The sequence below is a fragment of the Chelmon rostratus genome, chromosome 8 (assembly GCF_017976325.1).
Source record: "Chelmon rostratus isolate fCheRos1 chromosome 8, fCheRos1.pri, whole genome shotgun sequence".
NCBI lineage: Eukaryota > Metazoa > Chordata > Actinopteri > Chaetodontiformes > Chaetodontidae > Chelmon > Chelmon rostratus.
Window position 1 is genome coordinate 17,520,353 of NC_055665.1, and position 21,180 is coordinate 17,541,532.

At 46.2% G+C, this 21,180-nt stretch overlaps 1 protein-coding gene across 1 annotated transcript in view; it reads left to right on the top strand.

Moving 5' to 3' along the window:
• The window catches only part of LOC121610941 (teashirt homolog 1-like), a 34,380-nt gene extending 14,276 nt beyond the window's left edge, over positions 1-20,104 (top strand). The window contains exon 3 of the mRNA XM_041943271.1: positions 15,241-20,104. Within this exon, the coding sequence (XP_041799205.1) occupies positions 15,241-18,776 (3,536 nt within the window). The 3' untranslated portion in view covers positions 18,777-20,104. The remainder of the gene's footprint in view (positions 1-15,240) is intronic.
• The last annotated feature ends 1,076 nt before the right edge of the window (positions 20,105-21,180 follow it).

Here is a 21,180-nt window from a genome sequence, read left to right on the forward strand (position 1 = left end):
CCACTTCCAGAATCAATAAACTATCTCACCTGGGTGCCTGTCCCTTCCTCCACTGGGGCCAGATTAGACTTAAAGAGAAGCATTACCTGCATCCAGTTTCAGTGAAGAAGGCCGTGTTGTTCTTGTTGCCACGTTTCTTCAAGTCTTATTTTTTAGTACTTTTCTTTTGAGCAAGTGCAAGCGAAACACTAACACACAAACACTAATGAGAAGAGATCAAGTAAAATCCATAAAATCCATCCATGGTGTCCAAAACTAAAGAAATCATATAATTCTGGATCAGTGTTACCATTTAGTAGCCAGATTGTATGACATTTTTCCTCAGTGCCTGCAAGTATTTCAAGTGCACAACATTTTGCTACATCTTGCGAGCGCGCTTTGAAAACCGTGTCTGCTCGCTTACTTTTGCTTTCTAAAACCAGACTAAACAGACTATATTTTAACTTGTAGCAGTCGGTGCAGGCTCCAGCCAGGTCCTGGCAGATCAGAGAGCCTGGAGAACAGCTGAGAAAGTTTGGGTGAAATTCTCTGTTTAATTATTAAAAATCAGACTCGGGGCAGACGTAGAGAGAGAGAGAGAGAGAGTGAGTAAGGGGGAAAAGAGGAGAAAAAAAAAGAAGAGAAGAAGAAGTCATGGGGGAGCCCTCCTGACAGTATAATGTTTCCTTGCTTTGTCTGCGGGGGTTAAAAGACATGGTACATCATTAAGAAGATATTCAGTGGCGGTGTCAGTGAGGGGTGACCCTTCTCACAGGTCATAGATAGTTCACTCTCTAAAACCCTCCCTCCAACCCCCTAAATACTCCTCCCCCTGCACACACAGCCATAGGTATGACTTTCAGTCAGTGGCGAAGAGTCTTCATCAGATCATTGATTGTAACGTGCAGCCAAGTTTAGCAGAAGCCTCACGTTTGCACAGTTCTGCTAAAGCTCTGGAGTGTATTTTGGCACCTACGGGCTGCTCAGCTCGCGGCGATGCTAAACGTACACGTGTATTCGACAGCTTCGCTGTTTAGCTTCGACATGCGGAAAAACTCGCCACCCCTCCCTCTCTCTTCTTTGTCTCTTCACCTCCTTCGTCCTCTCGCTGCATTTTGTCCGTTTGTGTGTGTCTGTCAGGGGGGTGGGGGGCTGGGAAGACGGCCCCTTTTTCATTTGTCTTCATAAGCCTCATTTATTTTTGCAGCCAGATGTGAGCTGACAGGCATCACTCACTGCCCCCCCCCCCCTCCGACTCCACCTCCCGCTCCATTCCCCTTCTCCCTTCCATCAGCACCCTTGAGTCCACCCCCCTCACCTTCCCCGTACCCCCACCTTCCCACTAGGAGGTCAGGCGAGCACCCCCCCAACCCCCTAGCATTACAGAAGATGGATGTGTCTTTAAAGCAGAGATTGATTGTGGATATCAGAGTTATGGCGCCATTCATCACGGCCGATATTATTCAGACGAGCGGGATTGAACAAGGAGGTGGGACTCCTGAGCCCATGGGTGGGTTCTGGGGGGGACAGCGTGGAGGAAGTTTAATAGATTGAAGATGAGAGTGTGTGTCACTCTGTGTGTGTGTGTGTGTGAATGTGCGTGCTCATGCTCCTGTACTCGCTTGTACCTTCATAAGTCTGCCTCACTTGGGAATTCTGGCATGTGTTTGCGTCTGAGTGTTTCTCATCTTTATTCTCGCCTGTGTGTGTGTGTGTGTGTAGCTGTCTGCATTGATCTCCAGTGATGTGATCCTCCTTCAGCGTCTGTTCTCATCGGACTCTGATTTACGGCTTCATTAGGATCCTTGCGCTACCTCCCCTTCTTTTTGTCTCCCTACTTTCACCAGGTCACTCTTGGAGACACACACTCACACGCAGACAACACACACTCTGTAGAGGCAAAGCTGCAACTAAAGGACTTTTCATCCCAAACACTTTGTATAGTTTGTTTCTATTCTGTTTGTCATCTTTATGAATAATCTCTTATTATTCATCAAGGCTCAGCTCCTCATTGTGCCCCGAGAGTTGAAGTGCTGTGGCGGTTTTGGAGGTGCTTCCCTACCCCCAGGCAGCCCCACTCGGCTGAAAAGAGCCCTCATTGTGTGTGTCGTCTTTTATGGCGCTGTCTGAAAGAGAGGGATGCACTCCAGTCGGCATTCAAATGCACGTGGTAAAGCAGCCAGCAGAGCAGGACAAACACCACAGGTTGTAAACGCTTTGAAAAGGCGAGTGTGTGTGAGAGTGTGAGGGTGTGCGCGCGTGAGGATGTGTAGACGCGAATGCGGGCGAGTGTGTGCAGGCTCTTGACTGAAAGGCTTTCACTCTCTTTACCTCCACTTTTTCCTCTCCTGATACAGTTCGCCACTTACTTTACTCCTTTTCTTCCCCCCTGTCTTACCTGTCTCGTGTAGTTGCCTGAAATGACTTTCTTCTTCCTCCACTAAGAAAAGAACCTCAAAGTTTTTGCTTCTCGTGTTTTTAAAATCCCCCCTCCCACCATTATCAGGAGTCAAGTCATGCAGAAATGTAAAAAATAAGAAGGTAATCACACTTTGTGCTGGTGCTTTTGTCGTCAGTCCGTGATGGAAATGGGTCTAAATATGAGATTAGAACCTGCCAGTGACTGATGCTATTAGGCAGATATGCCATAGACTTTACTATCTCCCATGAAGGATTAGCGCAAATTATACTGGGAGACAGGCTTGATTTCTCCTCTGCCTGGCTGGATGTGGGCATTTGAGGCACTCTAAGTTGACAGCGTCTGTCTCTGCTTAGTTCTCCGAGACAGGTTGTGTGACAGCTGATGCCAGGCGAGGGCTTAAAAAGTGTGTATGTGTGGGTGTCTATTTGTGTGTTGGACGACGTTTGGTCTGTGTGTGAGCGCGAGTGTGTCTGCGTGTGTGTGAGAGTAGGAGAGTTATAAACTGACAGGCGAGTGTGTTTGAATGTGATTGCGCGTCAATGACGTTTTTTTTTTTTTTTTTTCCAGAAAACAGGTTCTCTTTGAGTAGGGTGACAATTGGGAAAGGCTAATTTTAAGCTTGGTGGCTTCCTCTTTAATTCTACACACTCTTATCTGGTGTTATTTTAAATAATTAAACTGTCTGTAAGACTGTCCAGGTGAAGCTGTTTTTGTAGCTATGAATAAGTAAGAAAGCTGGTCAGACGTCTGACCAGGTGCTGGATTTCACTGCTTAAATCCATTTGTGGGAAAACGCTGATAAAAACAAAAACCTAGATAACAGGAAGCACGAATTTCTCTTCGTGTCCAAACTCACTCTGCTTCAGAAAGGTCCGTCATGACAGCGAGCCGATGGCATCCATCATGCAGTGCGTAATCGCGAATAGTTTGAGCTGCGATGTTGATATAGCTGGAGGAAGGTGGTCGAGCGGTTTGTTCACCTCTCAGGAATGTTGAGAACATGTAAATGCTCCCTGTTTTAGCCCTGCTGTCTCCTCTCGGCCTGCTGATTTAGGAGGGTGACATGTCCTTTAATGTTGGGTAATAAACTGGAGGGGTGGATTTATAGGCTCGAGCCTTGTTCTCCCCCCACTGTCTCTGTCCACTGGCTCCTATGACGACAACACAACCCCCCCCCTCACTGCATTTAAGGTGTTTTTTTCGAAGCTACGTTGGTCGCTTTAGCAGAGCCGTTAGACTTTGGCCATATGTCCCACAGTACTTTGACATCGAGAAAGTTTCCCAGTATCCTGGAAATTATTTTGGATATCACATGATCCAGAGCGACTGCAGTGCTAGTCATTTTGGGTTACACCTGCCGCGCACCACATGGTTAAAGACAAGTTCAAGCTCAGAACAAAGATTTACTGCACTCTATTCTCGAGCAATGAAGGAATTTCATTTCATTGTGATTTTTCTCGATACGTTTTGCTTTGGCTTAACTTGTGAATTCCAACCAAAACAAACCAAAAAAAAAGATTAAATGCAGAAACGCAGTAATTCAAGCTCACTGAGAGCCAAAGCGAATGATCTTTACTGCACATTTAAAAGCATTCATATCCACTGGCAGCACATCTTTGATTCATCTCGTCCTTATTTTTCCCCATCCTCAGATTTCTGCTCCGTCTTCCCACTCATCATCCTCCTCTCTGCTCTTTCCTCCTCCTTAGTTTGTGAGGTATGATGCACAGCGGTGCTTCGCTATGTCAGCAGGATTGAAACAGGTCAAAGTGTGGAGTGACTCAGATAGGTGTAGCGTTAGACTGATATATACTGCACAGTATCTTTCCTAATATTGGCTCGGTGTTGGAATTTGTCCAGACAAGGCTGCCCACCTCTGATATGATGTAGTGAAGCTTTCTGCCTGGCTACAGCAAGCGAATGTGAATGTGTTAGTAATGTTTCAGGTTTCAGGTGGCTGACCAGAAAATGCTCCTCAGTGTGGTGTGGGAGGATTTACTCACCAACTTAAGTGTGTAAATCCTGCAATGAAACCTGCATTCCCTGCCTTGTAGAGCTGCTAAATCTAAACGAATGTCATAAGTTTGGCTTACAAAAGACTTTTGGAATTGCACCATGGTTAAAATGCTGTTTCAGAGGCTTTTCTAACCTAACAAGAGTGCACTTTGAGTTTTAACACATAATAATTAAATCTTTTTCGCCTGATATGAGTCAAATGGGGACCAGTATCAGCATCTAAAAAACCCATATCGGTCTCTTCTACTCAGGATGCTCCAAATCAGTCTCATCCTCTCCTCGACACAGTTTGACTGATCAGTCCGAGGCCTAGTTTGCTGCTGCCAGCATGGGACTCGATGTTCGTTTCTCTATTTATTTCCATGGCCCATGCGTTTTTCCCCATATAAAGACAGTCTATGTCCGACCGTGTCACCGCGTGATGGATTGCATAGTCCTCTTCTCTCAGGAAGAGAAAGGGGGGATGGTGGAAAGAAGGAAGGAAAGAAGGAGGGAAAGAATGAGTGAGAGAGGGAGGAAGCGGAGTGGTGCGGTGCAGCAGTGAAGGACATGGCAGCTTAGTGCTGGCCAAAAAGACTGTGCTGAACACCTGCTCCTGTCTCCAACGCCCCTTCAACCTCCTCATTACCTGTCAATCTATCACAAGGCAGCCAGATCAAATGTCTGCAGCAGCCAGGACTCGCACAGGGAGGGAGGGAGGGAGGGCGGAGGGCGGGGGAGCGAGGAAAGAAAGAGGGGAAAGAGAGGGACAGATTGCATGTCTGGGAGAGCAGAAAATGAAGGGGAAGTAGATGGAGCAGCTGCGTGTGCATATCAAAGATCTGTTGATAATTTGGAGTAAACTTTGTCCAGAGTGCAATTATTTAAAACTTCTGGAGGTAGTTTGTCATCTCGCTAAATTTAGAATGCGTGGAAAACAGACTGCATTCCAGCCGGGTATGACTTTATGCAAATGTGTTTCATAATCGTCAATGGAGTGTTAAAAGATTATGGACAACTTATTACAAATCAGAGGAACTTTCAGGTGCAGCTCATTACACATCTGAAGATTTATTACACTGACCAAAACTCAGTAAGACTTTGTCAGGCGCCAGTTTTGTGTTCAGTACGCCACAAAAGTGATGCCTGCTCTGCACAGCAGTGTTTAGACACACCCTACAGCACAGTTTGGCCTTTGATTGGCGCCTCAGTGTAAAAGAGGTGAATCTGTTACAGGCGAGCTCCTCTGTAGGGAGGCAGGGCCTGTGGTTTCAGGTTACAGCGACAATACTGCCGGTGTGTATCTCTCCGTGTGTTTTGTGTGTTGTATACGCAACCGTGTGCACACTCTGACGCATGTGCTTATATGCAGATTTTTATGCTATATTCATGCGCATATGCAGTTTTATTTTGTGCGCCAGAGCGTCTGAATTCTGCTTATCTAAGTGTGTTTGTTGATACACGAGAGCCTGCATTTGTACATTTTGTGTGTGCTTTAAAAGGCAGATGAATTTGAGCTCATCAAGGTGCATTAGTGCACACATGACCAGTCCCAGCCCTCTATTTCTGATCCCTTTCAGTCCCTACTCTCTCTCTCTCTCTCTCGCTTTCTTGCTCAGTCTCTCAAGCTCTCTTGCCCCTCTCTCTCCTTTAGTGTGTGAGCTGTGGTGATTTACGGTAATTATCCATCGTTGGGTCATCTATCAGGCTGGCCGTTGCTAGGAGATGGAAGCAGCTGCTGCTGGCTGTTGTCTTGTCAGGGACAGTGCATATGTGTGTGTGTGTGTGTGTGTGCATACTTGTGTATCTGTATTTGTGTGTGTTTCCCGGGATTTGGGTGAAGGTGCACGTGTGTGTTTGTGTGAACGTGCTTGTGTCTGCATTTATTGGCAATGTGCGTGTGTGTTCAGGTGAAGTAGTCCATCCTGATGCGGGGATTTAAAAGCGCAGGTGGTGCGGAAGACAGAAAGGAAGCGAAGGAGTCGATGGATGGAGGGAAGGATTATAGGAGGGAGAGGGACTTGGGTAAGGGTGGGGTCAGAGGTTGGAGGAGGCCAGGTGGAATTTGAGTGTGTGTGTTTGGGGGGGGGGGTGAGCAGCTTAAAAGGCACAGGTGTGTGTGTGATAGACAGGGGAGCTGCATGATAAATTTGTCCAGGCAGATGGAAGTTGGAAGAAGTCGGGCCTTGGGGAGTAGCTTTAGTGGCTGTGATTGAGTGTGTGTGTGTGTGTGTTTGGGGGGGTTGGGGGTGGGGGTATTGGCAGGTGATCGTCCCGCAGATGGGTGCTGGTTCAGATCCCTGCTGAGGGGCCTATTTCTCCTCGTTTTTCCGTTGTAATCCACTATAACCTATTGTGTTGCAGCCGTTTCAGGTTTCATGATTTACGCACACCATTGAGGCTGGAGCAGACACGAATGCACCCAAATCCCACACGCACACACACACACACACACACACACACACACACACACACACACACTCAAACTGAAAGGGCAATTGCAAACATTATCGTCTTATCGCTGCATTCAGTGAACATACGAGAGGGAGTTTTCAGAGGAAGAGCGGAACATTATAATCACAGGTAACGTGGCTTACACAGACTGGTGTTCACTGCTGATGTGACATGATGCTCAGAGCCCAAGCTGAGGACGCTATAATAGTAATTACAGTACACAAGCAATGATAATTAGTAGTTCACATAAGAAGTAGTGTAAACCCAGCTAAAAGTAAACAAATATGATAGTTAAAATTGCAAGCAATAAATGAAATAATTCACTACTGTTTACTAACACAATTGCCAATAATTATACAAATTCTACTCCTACCACAGAGCTATATTCACAAACTAATTAAAGAAAAATGTAAGAAATACACACTTGGACTGTTTAGATTGTTAACAGCCTGAGAAGGCTGCTGCTGAGACTGTCCGAGTACCATCACTGAAGTTTTATTTGCTTAAACTGTTGGCAGACCTGTGAAAGGCAGCTGGATATAAGCCACACGTCCATATGAGCTGCGGTGACTGTAAATACAACCTCCACTCTCAGCTCTCCATACCGGCCTAATTAGCGCCAGTTAGCATTTGTCATTGCGTTTAGGGGTGAAGATTAGGAACACCTCTCAATTAATCTGCAATCAGCCTGTTTGTTAATTAGCTAACCTGTTCTAAGTGGCCTTCAGGGCTCTTGTGTAATTAGCTAAGCTGCTGGGAAGCAGATCTGTGTGTTGACATTGACCTAAAGTGTGCACACACGCACACAATACGCGCGCACACATATACTGTAAACTGTTTAAGACACACAAATCTGCAGATGTCTCCAGTCATGGTCAAGAGGGACAAGAACCCCTGGCTCCCAGTAAATTACTAACAGAAACAAGCGCACCTCCTGTGCCTTCTGTTTGTTCAGGAAAAACAAATGCTTAAGCATCCGCGCAAACACACACACACACACACATGCACGTGCACACACACACACACGCACACTTCCCAACATACTTTATTAGTTGTTACAAGCGTGTCATGCTCATCCAAATATACATATTTGCACATCATCATGCTTGCAGCGATACAGATTATTCTTCCCTTCAGTCTACAGCAAACCTGCACCCCTCAAAAGCATTCTTAGAAATGGCAGGAGGGGGAAAAAATACATACTGTACTCCCCATGCACGCACACTCTTTTGAACGTTTCATCCTTTTCAAGTGCAACAACATCCCGACCAAAATGAACAGCTTCTCCATTGCTGTGTCGAAGGATTTTTTTTTTTCTTGCTCACTTCAAAGCCATTTGTTTACTCTGCTGCCTCCTGACATTGTCTGTGGTAATTAAAGGAGCGCACTGAAATTTATGGTTTAATTATACAGGCCTTGTTATGCAGAGAAGACCAGGATGGGCTGATATGCTCAATAAAAATAAATAAATTCCATACGGGTTTATTGAACCTGCATTTGCACGGAGGGTGCAATCGTTCCAGCCACTCAGGTGTGTGTGTGTGTGTGTGTGTGTGTGTGTTATTGTGTTTATGTGTTTACGTGTATGCATATGTGTGTATGTTTATTTATGTATTGCCTCTCAAGACAGCAGCAGCAGCTCAATGTGGAGTGTGAGTGGGTGAGAATGAAATTGAAAAAAAAAAAGCTAGATGAATTGCAATCGATTGGCGCTGGTTCACACTATTGATCCCCCAGCATGTTAAATCCTGCTGTACTCCATGAAGAACACTCAGTCAGTCAGTGTGACCCCCCCCCCCCCAATCCACCCCTTCACCAACTAACACTCGGTTAGATATACTGTAAATGTCTCCCTGTGTTGTTACTGCATGCATGTGTAAAAAGCTGAGACGATAATGCTTGCGGGCCCAGCTTCAGTGTGAGTGTGTGTGTGTGTGTGTGTGTGTTTGTGTGTGAGTTGGTTTTGTGCATGCACAGTAATGGAGAGTGATCTTGGCTGTGTCCCACAAGCTGCTTCTCTGAACTGATCTTTGAGTTGGGTATAAATAGCACTTGCTCTATAAATAAAACAGCAGCACCTTTCACACTCACTCTCTCTCACTTACCCACACACACACACGCACACACACACACACACACACATTCAAACCTGCCCACATGCCTCTTGGTATACACCTGCCCGTATGCAAGCATATGCACAAATGCCCCCACACAGTCCTCCCATCAATCCATATATCATTCTGTGGAGGTCAGATTGAAGGATGCATGTGGGACATATTGACATATTTACATGAGAGCATGACCTACGCCAGCTTAGCACCGTCTACCTGTCTGACCTCTGACCCCACCTTACTTTACAGAACAACAATCTAGTCAGCTGAATGCCCCTCATCAATCCATAGTGTGCTGATTTTGGCATTTAGCTGATGGTTCTATTCAAAGCGGCTTGTAGAATGAGCAAGTAGATGATTAATATCTTCCCCAAAATGTTGATGAAACGTCATCTGATAATGTCATTGAACCTGAACCCCTTTAGTAACAGAGCAGCCCCTCAAAAGCCAGGAAGATTTCCTGCCGCCTCTGTCCGGCCAGTAGTTAGGGACCAAAGTTTTAGAGGGACAGACTGGCAGCTAATCCTACATTTCCATCCTGCTTGCAGGGAAAAACACACCAACAAACTGCTCTCTGAGAGATCAGCGCGTTGACTTTACATAATGCTGCTGGCCCACTGTAAATCAACATGACATGAAGTGTTTGCATGTAGCCACCAGCGCAAACGATCACCGGAAAAGGCTGGTGGTTGACTCGCTGAATATCTGCCAATAATACAGAATTTCACCACTAATCCTGTTTGCACAGCACTTATTCGCATTCACACCACTTTCTTCGTCAGTCCATTATGTAGCTATGTGTCTGAAGAACAATATGTCCCATCCGCCGCTGTCTGCCGAGCTCAACTCAAGCTAGAAGTGTTTTGAAATGGGGTGGGGGGGTGGGGGTGAGAGATAAATTGGTACAGCGAGCTGGAATGCTGCAGCAGTTATTTAAGGCCCTGTAGGTGCTGCCTAGGCCATATGCTCCCATTATTCCGCTTGGGAGGGGCCCATGTGGGCATGTGAGCAAGGCTGGAGAGAGGAGGAGGAGGAGGAGGAGGGTGGGAGAAAAGAGAAAGAGGGGAGTGAAAGAAAGGTAGCTGAGGAATTATTTTAAGGAGAGCCCCCCTATCAAGCGTAGGAGGAATTTTAAGAGCGGGATACCGGGAGAAGCCTGAGATGAGATGAGAACGAATTAGCTTCTAAAGTAAATGATCGCGTTCACCCTCAATATCCGGCTCTTTCACCGTCATCTTTGCATAATTCATCTCGTCAAATTTTGAGGTGTGACAGAGTATAATTCACGAACTCCTGAACTTTTCAGGTTGATAGCTTCTCGTAGGTTGGGGCTTCTCAATCATTTTCACGTCGTGGAGCTGCACTTAATAAGATTCTGTACCACACGCCTCCTTGCGGGTGTTTGTTTCGCTGCTTGTTGATTTTTCACGAGATAAAGAGGGATTTCCGCAGCTCATCGCGACCGAAACGTTATGACTGTATGACTGTAGCAGTGAGAGTGAAATATGATCAGGATAATATAAAGTAAATTGTGAGAATAAACTGCGCGCCCTTCACACTCTGGATGCCCAGACTTCATTTTGTCAGCTGTAATGGGTTGATTTTTCAAAAAATCTTTTCTCCTGCAGATAGCTCAATATTTATCTGTGAAGAAAACAAGGCCCAGATGCAGCTTTGTTGTGAGCTTCATATCTCTTTCTCTCTTTTGTTTCTCTCTCTCTCTCTTCTTCTCCCTATCTGTACAGTTTCTTGTCAAACTGAGGCCTGTGTTCCTGATCAGGGCATTGCTCTCATGTTAGCCGCTTCACGGGAAGCACATCCCAGCATTCCCTCTGACATGCCGGCAGCAGCATTACCATAATTGGCTTTTCTACATGACGGGACAGAGGAAATAATAATGTCATTTTATTTACAGCCCTCTTGTCCCGGTCCGAGAGCTATCACCCCCCCCGCCACCACCACCTCCTCCTCATCCCTCCTCCATCCTCCCTCCTCACCGCCGCACTCTTTCTCCTCTCAGCACATACACTGACATACACCCCACCTCCTCCCCTTTCCCTTCTATCTCATCTCCCTTTCTCCCCCTCTCCCTGTGCAGGGCGCGAGTCTCGCTCTGCCACGGCGTGTAGGTCAAGCGATGGCTTTTTGATCAGCTCCTGTCCAAAGCCATCAGGGTTGAGAGGCACGTAATGGAGAGCGGGGTGACAAACAGAATCTGGGGAAGGAATAAGACTGCCAGTTTCCTATTAGGGGCCGGCCTAAACGGCCTCTGCCCCCCCATCCACCGTCTATCCCCCCAGCATTCTCGGCCGCGAACCCACTCCTGCACTGCCTAAATCACATGAGTGAAGGGGCCCGTGATTGGACATTAGTGCCGCAAATGACTGCCGTGATTGCCCCCTCTTCCCAAACTCACATCAAATAAATAAAGAAATGTGTGTAAATAAATAGAAAGAGGGGTGTTGGAGAAATGGGGCTGGTGGTGGAGGTGGTGGAGAGGGGCGGCTGACTGGTTTCATCCCCTTCTTTTTCCTCTCTCTCTCTCTCGTTTCATCGCCTTTCTGCCTTTCTTATCTGGTTTGTTTGGCTTTGACAGCGGCCAAATGGTGAAGCTCCGCGAGCCTGACAGAGAGTTTTATTGATTTAACAACCAGCAGACTCTCAGCAAAGAAAAGGGAGAAGGCAAAAAAATGGGCAGGGCGGAGAAAGATAGCAAAGTTTTGAAAAGGAGTGATATGTTTCTGCTTTACTCTTTGCCAAAGTGCTGACGTGTCTGCTGGTCGTGTTTCATTTGGTATCATTTACAAAAATCAAGTCATACATGAAGTCAAGCCGCGTGTGTGGGAGAATGCTTTAGAGATGATCTGTACTTAGGTCGATCATGGTGTCCCATTGTGAGGCCCAGTGTTGTGTTGAGGCAGGATACAGGGCGTTCACCACAGTGTTTTCATCAGAAAAACATCACATCAAACTGTCTGTGTGTTCTCCACAATAGGACTCAGCCCTGGTCCGGTCTCTGAGAGCTAGTGTTAAATGCGCGAACCTGATCACAGATTGCAAATCTGCAGTGACGCAGAACATTCTTTTAATCTTTACACATTAGGTACAAATCAGAATCGAGGGTGCTTCATGGGTACTTTGCTCGGCGTAGTCCTTCAGGGACTCTCTCATTTGAATAAGAATGATAATAAATAAGGCAGATGAGAACAAAGCACACACTCAAGCTCTTATCTCTAATCAAATAAACATCTGTTGGCCAAAGTATATCTGGTAGCCTGAGACATGAAACCTTTGATAATACCTGCTCTCAGCACCGCTAAGTGTGCATGTCAATCCATTTGTGCATTATGCATTTTTAAAAAGGCCATTACAACATCCAAAGGGATTATTACAGACCCTTTTTGGTACTTAACATATTCTATATCCCTTTTTATTAACAGTGTATTAACCGTACGTCTAGGTATTGGAAGATAAGTGATACACTGAGATGGTAATTCCTGCATCCTTGGTGTGTGTTGTCGGTGATCTGGCGTGGCTGGTGGTGGGCTTGATCGCTGCTGCTTCTGACAGTGAGTCTGCAGTGCTATCCTGGCCACGCTGCCGCCTGTCTCCTTGATGGCGGCACGTCCCCGAGCAAAAGTGACAGGCGCTTTGGCGCCCGTGCAGATGGCCCTGCTCACAGCCATCACCCACTCGGCAAACCAGACCGCCAGGGACGGCGCGCCAGCCCTGCCCCTTCCCAAGCCCGCCCCTTGCTGCTGGTGTTGCTCCGCATATGTGCGTCCAGGACGAGAGCAGGAGCTTAATCTAGTCGCTAGTCAGAATCACACATCTTCAAGTTGCGGTGATTGAGCAGATAGAGGTGATATGTAGCTCTTAATATTTTTTCCTCCCGCATGCTTCAGATTTTAGCATCCTGTCAGAATAGATGCGGCATCTCAAAACAGATGGAGAGATCATTTATTTCAGACTACCGTTAGCCATGTTTCATCACTGATGTTGTACATTTATGGTTTGCGAAACCGTCCACTTGCTGCCTGTGATTTTTACAGATGTCTGTCTCTGCCAGTCTTTTGTCTGTGTGCTTTTGATATCTCCCTCTTTGTTGTTTCCATGACAACATGGCAGGACAGGCATTGATTGACAGGGATCGTCAAAGGGTTCCCTGGCGACCTGCTCATTGTTCGAAGCCCCTCCCTGCTGCAGTCTGCGTTTTGTCACTCACCCAGGGATATTTCTGATCTGCTGCTTCTCATTCCTGCTGTCTCCGTGTGTGTATGTGAGTGTGTGTGTGTATTAAGCACTGCCAATTATTGGGGTTTAGCTATTTTTTTTTTTTTGCTGCAGCCGATGAGAGTGACTCACATAGGTAATTCCTACTGTATGTTTGCACTGTTTGTGTGGGCTTGTAAAGAATGGATAGCCGTTCTGCAGGGCGCTTTGTATATTAAATGGCTGATATGTATTGATATCCTCCTGTTCTGGAAGCAGGTTAGTGAGGGGGAAGGCACTGTAACAGAAGACACTCTGCAGATGTGTTGTAGAGAGTACAGCACATAATGCTAATCTGCTGTGTTAGGGATTTTCAGGAGTTTTAGAAACTGTCTCGGTCTCAGTCTGTCAGTGGGATTGAAGCGCAGCCAGGTTCTCCTGTAGTGCTCTCATTTCACTGAAATCCTGTCAAGCGTTAGGGGAGTATGTTGCTCATTTGGAGAAGGGTGTATCAGTAGCACACAGCGAACTCAGACTTATAGGCAATATTATGGTCGGTGGGTTCAGGTTTGCACTGTAAGAGCAAACATGTATGAGCTGCGGAGTGTGTTAAGGACACGCATAGGCATGGGAAGGTGAGCATGCGGACAAACATGCATTCGCAGACAGGCACTTACTGAGGCACTCGCACGCACACACATGCACATCATCACACAGTCACAGTCGATGGTGCAGCTGCTCACCTCCCCCACCTCCTCCACCCAGCTCCTCTCAGGCAGCAGTAAATGGTGCCAGTGTATATATATCAGGTATTATGTCCACTTAGATTATGATATGACAGGTTAGCGTGCCGTTTGAAGCTGACAGCACATCTGTTTCATCAGGAGAGACTGATACTGGCATCTAGGACACACATCTCACCATGCAGGAAGGAGATAAAGGAAGAAGCTAGGGGGCCGTCTTTCCTGTCTCCCTGCCTCCCTCACCCTCTCTCTCTCTCTTTCTCCCTTTTCTCTTACACCCCTCTCCCCGCCCACCAATCCCACCACCTCCTGCTCACTTTTTCTTTCTCCCCCACATCTTCTTTTCATTCACTTGTTTTCCCCCTAACCACCTCCTGTCTCTCCTACTTACTGATGCTTGCTGTGTCTTCCCTAGCATGCACACCCCTCCACACACACACACACACACACACACACACACACACGGTTTAGTCTTCTATCCCATTTGCCTTTACACATTTTACTGGTAAACCTGTTACATCTCAGTCTTATTTATTTCTTTTTCTCCACACCTTGATCTTTGATCTCTCTCCTCTTTTAATCTGTCTCTTTGTTAAGCATGTCCATGTCATTTTGGATCACACAACAACAGTTAATTTTGCAGACACTTATAGTGTCTGCCCCAGACTTTACCAATCATTGTGGCATTCTCTATGCAAGTACCATTGTTTTGCCAGTTCCTGTCTATTAGCTCAAATTAAAATGACCTTCAGCTCATCAGAGTGGGTTAGGAAAAGCTGTGATATCTCCAAATTAGCGTTTTGTTTCTTTCCTTCTCCGATGAGTTGCATAACCTGAACATGTGAGGAGCTGAACTTCACAGACTGCATGAGTGAGAGGGAATAAAGCTCAGGGAAGAGAGACAAAGAGAAAGGGGGAATTGAACATGCAAGCATGCAGCTGGCTAACAAGGCCAAACAGCCAGTCATTTCCTGGGGAACAGGAGGCATATGTGGAGGAATAGGGAGTTGGGAAGGAAAAGGACAACTGTCAGAAGCTCAGTGATTTATTTTTCCCTTGGAGGCTTTTTTCACCACTGGCTTTCAGAGCCACATGTGTGTAAAATACACACAAACTCATGCATGCATGCAAACAGACACACTCACACACTCATACTGGATGAGAATAAAAGCCTACATTTCCCATCATTGAGTATTCATTCCATGTTATTTTGACAGTGGTCCTGTTAGTGTGTTGTAAATCTTTAATTTCACAGAGCTGACCTCTTTTTCCTCTTGTTTCCTCCCCTTTTTTGTCTTCTCTCTCTCGCTGCCTTTCTCTCCAGCATACATGCCCGAGGACGAGCTTAAGGCAGCCGCTCAAGATGAGGAAGAGCACCTGCAGGATGACGGCCTCTCATTAGACGGCCAGGACACTGAGTTCCTGTGCAACGAGGAAGAGGAAGATGTGGATGGAGGCCAGCCACCTAGTTACAGAGACTCTCCACTCAGCAATGGCACTAACCCTGACGCTGGATATGGGTCTCCACTCAGTGATGCCAGCGACCGACTTCCAGACTTCAAGAGCACCTCTTCCAGGGATGGCCAGGAGAGGGAAGGCACAGCTTTGCCTTTCCGCCCCAACAACGGCCTCTCTTTCCAGGATAGCCTGGCACAGATGAAAGCCGTCTATGCAAACCTCATCTCAGATGCCTCTTGGTCCAGTATCACAATGGACATCATGAAATCTAAGCCTGCTGCAGCTGGCAGTGTCAACAGTGCCCTCACCACTCCAGAGCCCGCCTCTACTGCTTCTGTCTCCACAACTACAACCACAAACAAGAGCAGTGGGGTCAACGTGGCTAGCAGTCACCATAATGGTAGGAGCTCCAGCACCACTGTCAACCACACAGGCAATGCGAGTGGCAATACTAATGGCACAGCAGCTTGCTCTGTTAGCAGCCACAGTGCAACCAGCAGCAGTGGGAGCAGCAGCGGTGCGGCTAGTAATGGTAGTGGTGTGGCCTATGACTGGCACCAGGCGGCACTTGCCAAAACTCTTCAGCAGACCCCCTACCACCTCTTACCAGAGCCCAGCCTCTTCAGCACAGTGCAGCTCTACCGGCAGAACAACAAGCTGTATGGCTCTGTTTTCACTGGTGCAAGCAAGTTCCGCTGCAAAGACTGCAGCGCTGCCTATGACACACTGGTGGGTTTGACAGTCCACATGAATGAGACTGGCCACTATCGAGATGACAACAAAGACAAAGAGGAGGAGCAGGGAAAGCGCTGGTCCAAACCACGCAAGCGCTCCCTCATGGAGATGGAGGGGAAAGAGGATGCCCAGAAGGTGCTGAAGTGCATGTACTGTGGCCACTCGTTTGAGTCTCTGCAAGATCTCAGCGTTCATATGATCAAGACCAAGCATTACCAGAAAGTGCCTCTCAAAGAACCAGTGCCAGCCTTGGCCACTAAACTGGTGCCCAGTTCAGCTAAAAAACGAGCTATCCAAGATGCTATACTCTCCCCATGCTCCCCAGACTCTGTTCATGCTGGTAGTGGTGGTGGCAGTGTATCCCTTGGGGATGTTGGCAAAGATACAAAATCTGCAGCTAACCCCTACGTCACGCCAAACAACCGCTATGGCTACCAGAATGGTGCCAGCTACACATGGCAGTTTGAAGCCCGTAAAGCCCAGATTCTCAAATGCATGGAGTGTGGGAGCTCTCATGATACACTGCAACAACTGACTGCCCACATGATGGTTACAGGTCACTTTTTAAAGGTTACAAATTCTGCATCCAAGAAGGGCAAACAGCTGGTTTTTGATCCAGTGGTGGAAGAGAAGATTCAGTCTATCCCACTGCCACCGACCACCACCAGACTCCCTGTTCCCACTAGTGTTAAGTCCCAGCCAGTGTCCCCTGCCCTGTCCTCTGGCTCAGAGGAAAAGAGGGAAGGAGGTGAGGATGAAAAGGTTGAAGGAGGTGAGCCACTGGAGAAAAAAATCAAGGAGGAGAGAGATGACTCAGGTGAGAAATCTGAGACTGACGCCACATCATATAAATACCTTAGAGAAGAAGATCTGGAGGAGACACCAAAAGAGGGTTTAGATATTCTTAAATCCCTTGAGAACACAGTATCCAGTGCCATCAGCAAGGCCCAGACAGGCACACCCACATGGGGTGGCTACCCTAGCATTCATGCAGCCTACCAGCTGCAGGGTGCCATGAAGAGCTCCGCTACTGTTGTACCCCCAATGGTCCAGAGTGTCCAGATGCAGCCAATGTTTAACAGCGGGCTACGAGGCCTGGTGAATGACCCCAATTCAGTCATCCACTCGCCTCGGAGCCCTTCCTCCCCTACCCCCCTCAGGAGCAATGTCACTGCCATGGAGGAGCTTGTGGAGAAAGTGACAGGGAAAGCTGCCACTGTGAAGAAAGAAAAGGAGGAGAAGATGGTGAGCCTGGAACGATGCCGGGCCCCATCTTTAGTAAAATCCCCCTCTCCTGCACTGAGAGAGCAGCGAGAGCAATTAGCATCTCCGAATGACCTTTCTGTAGGTAAACCGTCTGGTATGAGAAGTAGCAGCCCAGGCAGTGTAGATTCAGAGCTCATTTGCAAGAAGGAGCCCAAAGAAAGCCTAGTAGACGGCCACAACAGCCATTCAAAGAACGGCTCTGAGGCGTGTCAGTCCCCTGTAACTAATGGTAACAGTCTTGGCATCATCACTGATCACTCACCAGAAAGTCCGTTCATCAACCCTCTCAGCGCCCTCCAGTCAATCATGAACACTCACCTGGGTAAAGCCTCTAAACCAGTAAGCCCAGCTGCAGACCCACTATCCATGCTTTACAAAATCAGCAACAGCATGATGGATAAGCCAGTTTTCACCCCAACTCCTCAGGGCAAGCCAGCTGAGCCCATCAACCACTATCAGTTGTATGAAAACAGTGACCAGCCCATAGACCTGAGTAAACACAAGTCCACCACTAACAGCAACAATAACAATAACAACAGCAGCAGTGTGCTCTTGACCAACAATAGTGTGAATGGTAATAAACCCCTCATTTCCCTCCCTGACTCAGTCTCTTCTCCCCTGAGAGAGAACGCTCTGATGGACATTTCTGATATGGTAAAGAACCTCACTGGAAGACTGACGCCCAAATCTTCAACTCCCTCCTCCATCTCAGAGAAGTCGGATGCCGACGGCAGTGCATTTGAGGACGCCCTGGAGGACCTCTCACCAGTGCAGAAGAGGAAAGGGAGGCAATCCAACTGGAATCCCCAGCACCTCCTCATCCTCCAGGCACAGTTCGCCTCCAGCCTGAGAGAGACCTCAGAGGGCCGCTACGCTATGACTGACCTGGGCCCCCAGGAAAGGGTCCACATCTGTAAATTCACAGGCCTCTCCATGACCACCATATCCCACTGGCTGGCTAATGTCAAGTACCAGCTGAGACGGACTGGGGGCACCAAGTTTCTCAAGAACATGGACTCGTGCCAGCCTGTGTTCCTCTGTGGTGACTGTGCCTCCCAGTTCAGGACTCCCTCCTCCTACATCAGCCACCTGGAGTCTCACCTGGGCTTCAGCTTGAAGGACCTGTCCAAACTGTCAGCTGAGCACCTACGGGAGCAGCAGGCTGCCTCAAAGGTGATCACAGACAAAATGACATTCGGCAGCCCCCTGTCAGCCTTGACCACGCCAGAGGACGACACAGGCTCTGTGTACCAGTGCAGACTTTGCAATCGGACATTCGTCAGCAAACACGCAGTCAAACTGCACCTCAGCAAGACCCACGGCAAGTCTCCAGAGGACCACCTGGTGTTTGTCACTGCTTTGGAGAAACTGGAGAAGCTAGACAAGATGGAGAAGGTTTAAGCGGGGTCTTGAGCTGAGGGTAGAGACTGACAGCTGTGGAACTGATTAGAATTTCATTGCACTAAAATGACATTGTTCACAGTTACTGCACTGGGCCGAACTGAGCCGCCAGAAAAAATCGGTCTTATTATTTTTTGTTGTGATAACTGCCTGACTGGACCATGTCTTTTCATGTTGATTTGATTTTGTTTTGCCAAGCTTTTTTACACTTATTTTGTAATATATTTATATGCTATTTGTCTGATCTGTGCATGTATTTTAGTGAATCAAGGTTAAACACAAGATTTTAATCTTTTCATGGCAAAAATACAACTACTGCTTCAATGGTAAAAGTGGTGAGAGGAAAAAGAACTGGTGGAAGAGAAAACTGTATATTACTTGATATGAAGAAGGTGAAAATTAAATGTATACACCAAAAGAATGAAAGAATACCCTGAAAGACTGAAGTAGCACCTTAGACAGTTGAATTTTGAATTTGTAAAGAGAACATGTTTTGAAATATCTTGCATTTGTCAAAATAAGATTGATTTTAAAAGATCAAGGATTATCATTTCCATCCCCCCTCTCCTTTTTGGGTTCCTGTCACTGCAATGTTTTTGATGATGAATGGCCTGCTCATAAATCTTTCAGTGTACTAGAAAAAAGATCACGTGAACCGTTTGGAAAAACTGAAATGCTGCTTCTGGTTACGAGTCAATCAGTGAAAATGAATGGCCGTCAGTATGCAAGTTTGCTCAAAAAACTTTTCCTTGTTGTGAAGTATCACCTTATAGCAATTTTCCAGTTGTATGGTTTGTTACAACTTTCTCTTTCTAAATTGTGTCGCTTTATTCAACTGTAAAGAGAACAGTCCGTTACATGTAGATGATTACCAGTGAAATGTCAGTACTCCATAAGACATATCTTACCATTTGAAACAGCTCAACATTCTTTGTATCTTAAGGTGTGTGCATTCTCTAACTTTTATATTGTCATTTTATATACAAAAATGCTAAAAAATAAAAACAGATGGTGTACATAGATATATGCTGTAGAGCTACAAAATGTCCTTTTTTAAAGAAAATACAAATTTAGCTTCTTTGGCTTGGTTTACAGAAATGATTTTAATTATACTTGCATCCAATTTGATGCATGAAATGGTGTGGAAAATAAATAAGCGATGCACAATGACTATACATTTCAATGTTTTATCGACAATATTGTAAAAAAAAAAAAAAGTTTTTAGCACCGATTAGTTTGTTTCATTTATTTCTCAATTGTAAAATAAACCCCAAAGCAGTTGTTAACAGTCATACCTTTGTGGATGTGTGTTCATTTGTCATGGTGGTGCACCAAACTCAACATGTATAAAACTTCACTCTGTAGCGTTTGCTTTGCGGCAGATTAAAGCGATCACACCTATATCAAATCCTAACGCAGTGTAAGAGGATTTCTTTTTTTGGCTGTACTGAAACTTGCACATTGCGGAGGTGAGATTCAAAATATCCTTGTCTCACACTGAGTATATATTTTGTGTTCTGCCACAGGCCTGCTTTTATATTTACAACATTTTAAGAGAAAAGGAAAAGAGTCACTGGTGTCATACTTACAACTGATGACTGAGCCACATCATACTGCCGAAGATTATTCTAATGATGAAGATGACGGGGATGATAAGCCTGTAAGGGTGCCTATTGTACTGTAAGAAACCCATGCTAGGCTTGTGACTGGCCTTCGGAGGGCCCGATCTGAAAGAATCAGTGTTATATTAATGGCAGCAGTGTACTTTTGCCTGTCTTCTTGGAACTAAATCAGATGGGTGTCTGTTCTGCTTGATATAGCCTCCTGACTGGCCACATTGAACCAAACAGTAATTAATACAACTATTCAGATGATACACAAGCAGCAAGCTGTCTTTTTCTCTGATCAACTGCACAACTGCACGAAACAAGAAAATGTATTTTTTTGCAAAAAATGACATTAATGTTTGCGACCGAGGTGTCACAGTTAATCGACATAGCTGTGAAACTTTGCATTGCGGAGTCTATAAACAAACCTGAATATCTTCAAAACAATATTTCAGAAACTACTCATCAATCGGTGACCCTAAGTTGCCTGCGTCATTCGCCAGAGCCAGAATCTGATGCGCCTGTGCACTGTAAATGCCATATCTTCAACACACCTATCTGTATTTTAGCAGATTTGTTCAGATACAACAGCCTTGCAGGATAAAGTGCCGTTAGCTTGAACACGTTTATTGTCTGAAAGTTTTTGATTTTCACAGCCGTCGTGTGATTTTCAAAGGCCGATCAAAAATGGTGCAGTTCAGTGCAGAAAACCATTTAACTGTCCACTTCACTGACTTTGTTTCCATCTCATCCAAATGAATGTTTGCATAGCTGCTTGCAGAGCATGACAGAAGATC